This window comes from Rutidosis leptorrhynchoides, chromosome 6 (assembly GCF_046630445.1).
Source record: "Rutidosis leptorrhynchoides isolate AG116_Rl617_1_P2 chromosome 6, CSIRO_AGI_Rlap_v1, whole genome shotgun sequence".
Lineage (NCBI taxonomy): Eukaryota > Viridiplantae > Streptophyta > Magnoliopsida > Asterales > Asteraceae > Rutidosis > Rutidosis leptorrhynchoides.
The window spans coordinates 139,900,298-139,902,372 of NC_092338.1; the positions used below are offsets into that span (position 1 = coordinate 139,900,298).

The 2,075-nt window shown below is 29.7% G+C and overlaps 1 protein-coding gene across 1 annotated transcript; it reads right to left on the reverse strand.

The window, feature by feature from the left end:
- On the reverse strand, window positions 1–1,487 carry LOC139856163 (cyclin-U2-1-like). Its single transcript, XM_071845411.1, has 2 exons — window positions 1,090–1,487; window positions 1–265 (listed from the first exon to the last, which is right to left on the reverse strand). The coding sequence occupies exons 1-2, from the start codon at window positions 1,476–1,478 to the stop codon at window positions 1–3; spliced, it is 654 nt and encodes a 217-aa protein (XP_071701512.1). The 5' UTR covers window positions 1,479–1,487.
- Window positions 1,488–2,075: the final 588 nt, after the last annotated feature.

Here is a 2,075-nt window from a genome sequence, read left to right on the forward strand (position 1 = left end):
TCACAAAGTAATTCGGGCGATTCGATTGAATCCTGTCTCTTGTGATTGTCGAGATTTGATTTCTTCAGCGCATCGTAAAGTTTTTTCGATATAGTAACAACCTCCTATGCTCACTTCTCTTTCAAGATGACAACAATAGCTCTCAAAAACACTCACATTAACATGCATTTTAAAATTCATCAAGAATAGGAAATTAAGCTCCAAGCTATTCATTTCTTTTGTTGTTATTCCACCAACTCGTGCAAAATATGAATTTCTATAATTCCTGCATTTATCAACCACAAAAATAGTCAGAACAATCATTCATCAGACTACCCCACATAAACAAATTAAATATATACGTTTCGAAAAAAGTAAAACAAATACTCCGTATTGAACCAAGAACCCCCTAAATTTGAAAGACGTCAAGTTAAACTTTGCTAAAAAAATGGTATATTGTAGATTCAAAAAGCATTTGAAAGTTGATAAGAAATGCAAAATATGATATGTTGCTAATAATCTCTCAACATTGAAAAATTAGAGTGTCTGATAAAAAATGAAAAGAAGTTAATATGTCGAAAGTGTAAGCATAAATATAAGATGAAAATTTCTGAAGGTAACTTATTTAAAATTCATTATCTATACTATATTTTGGTTGATAGCAGAATGACAATGAAAACAATAATTGATGATGTATCAAATTAAATATACATACAACTTTCCTTATATATAAAAAAGCTTAGATACCTCATTTATGAATTTCTATACTTTCTTCATTGTTTATGACAAAAGAGGACAACTATCAGGATTTGACAAATTAAGAGTTACCTAACTAAAACACCAACCTCAATTATGTTGGAGTATCTTCGTTTTTAATACACACAATTTGAATATAATTTTTTTTAATCAGGCTCTAATCATATTAAATAAATTTTTTGTATAATCATAATAAATCTTTAAGAAAAGATTCTAGATTGATTGACAAGAAATTAAATTCTAGCAAATTTATTTGTCATTTTGCATAAAACCTAAACCAAATAATCACAAAATGTTTTTAGTGCATCATATTGTATGTAAATTTCAAACGTAAATTAAGAGCCAATAACTTACATGTCTTCGACATATTTAGAAGCCACCATAATAGTTGTAATAAGAAGTCTATGAACATTCTGGCCAGTTATCCTAAACTCCGGTTGTGATAGACAAAATCTATCGATATAAACATATGCCACAACGTACACCGAAGGTCCGGCTTTCGTGTACTTAAAAATCCGTTCAAGATAAGATTTTATTGTCATGTCCGGTGTTTCATGGCAATCAAAAACCCTAACTTTTGAACAAGTCTTTGACATGCCACATTTTCTACTAATTCTTTCATTTCTAGCTAAAGTTCTTTCAATTAAAGAAGCAAGGACTGCGATAACTAAAGGGGTGTTTGAGTCATTTTGGTAAGAGTATGAATACACATCATATCTAAGCTTTCTTGGAGAAATGGCCATTATGGATGACAAACTTTAGTAATTATAATGTATTCGAGAGAAATAAAGGGCAGAAACGATCACAGAATAATCCAGTTAGCAATGTGTTTTAGAAAGGAAAAAAATTTTTGAATGTATTTTAGTGAAAGAAAGGATTTTGAATGGATTTGAGAAATAGGTTTTGGTGTTATTTGTTTGAATTAAGGTGAGGTTAGTGGAGTGTTTATATGTATAAACAGTTGGTAGAGGTAGAGAAGAAAGGGGATGAACTTGACAAATGGAAGGTGGATGGAAGGAGAGTGATTTGAGGATTTTAAATAAATATGTGTGTCTTTCTTCATTATAAGGATAGAGTACAGACATACCAGCTAATAAATCTGATTATTATAGATATAGATTAACTCTAAACTATGAGTTTGTCTTTTTGTGATGTAATTGGATTGGCCGGATTTTGTTTTATAAGCTCCATTAACATGTTTGGTCAAGTTGGCATTAATTATTTATTGGTTCATCTAATTTTCGAATGGTAATTTCTATTTAGGGGAGTAGATTTGTAGAATAATTATTTTTATTTCTATCTGATCACCGCTATACATGTTACTTCTATATATCATATCA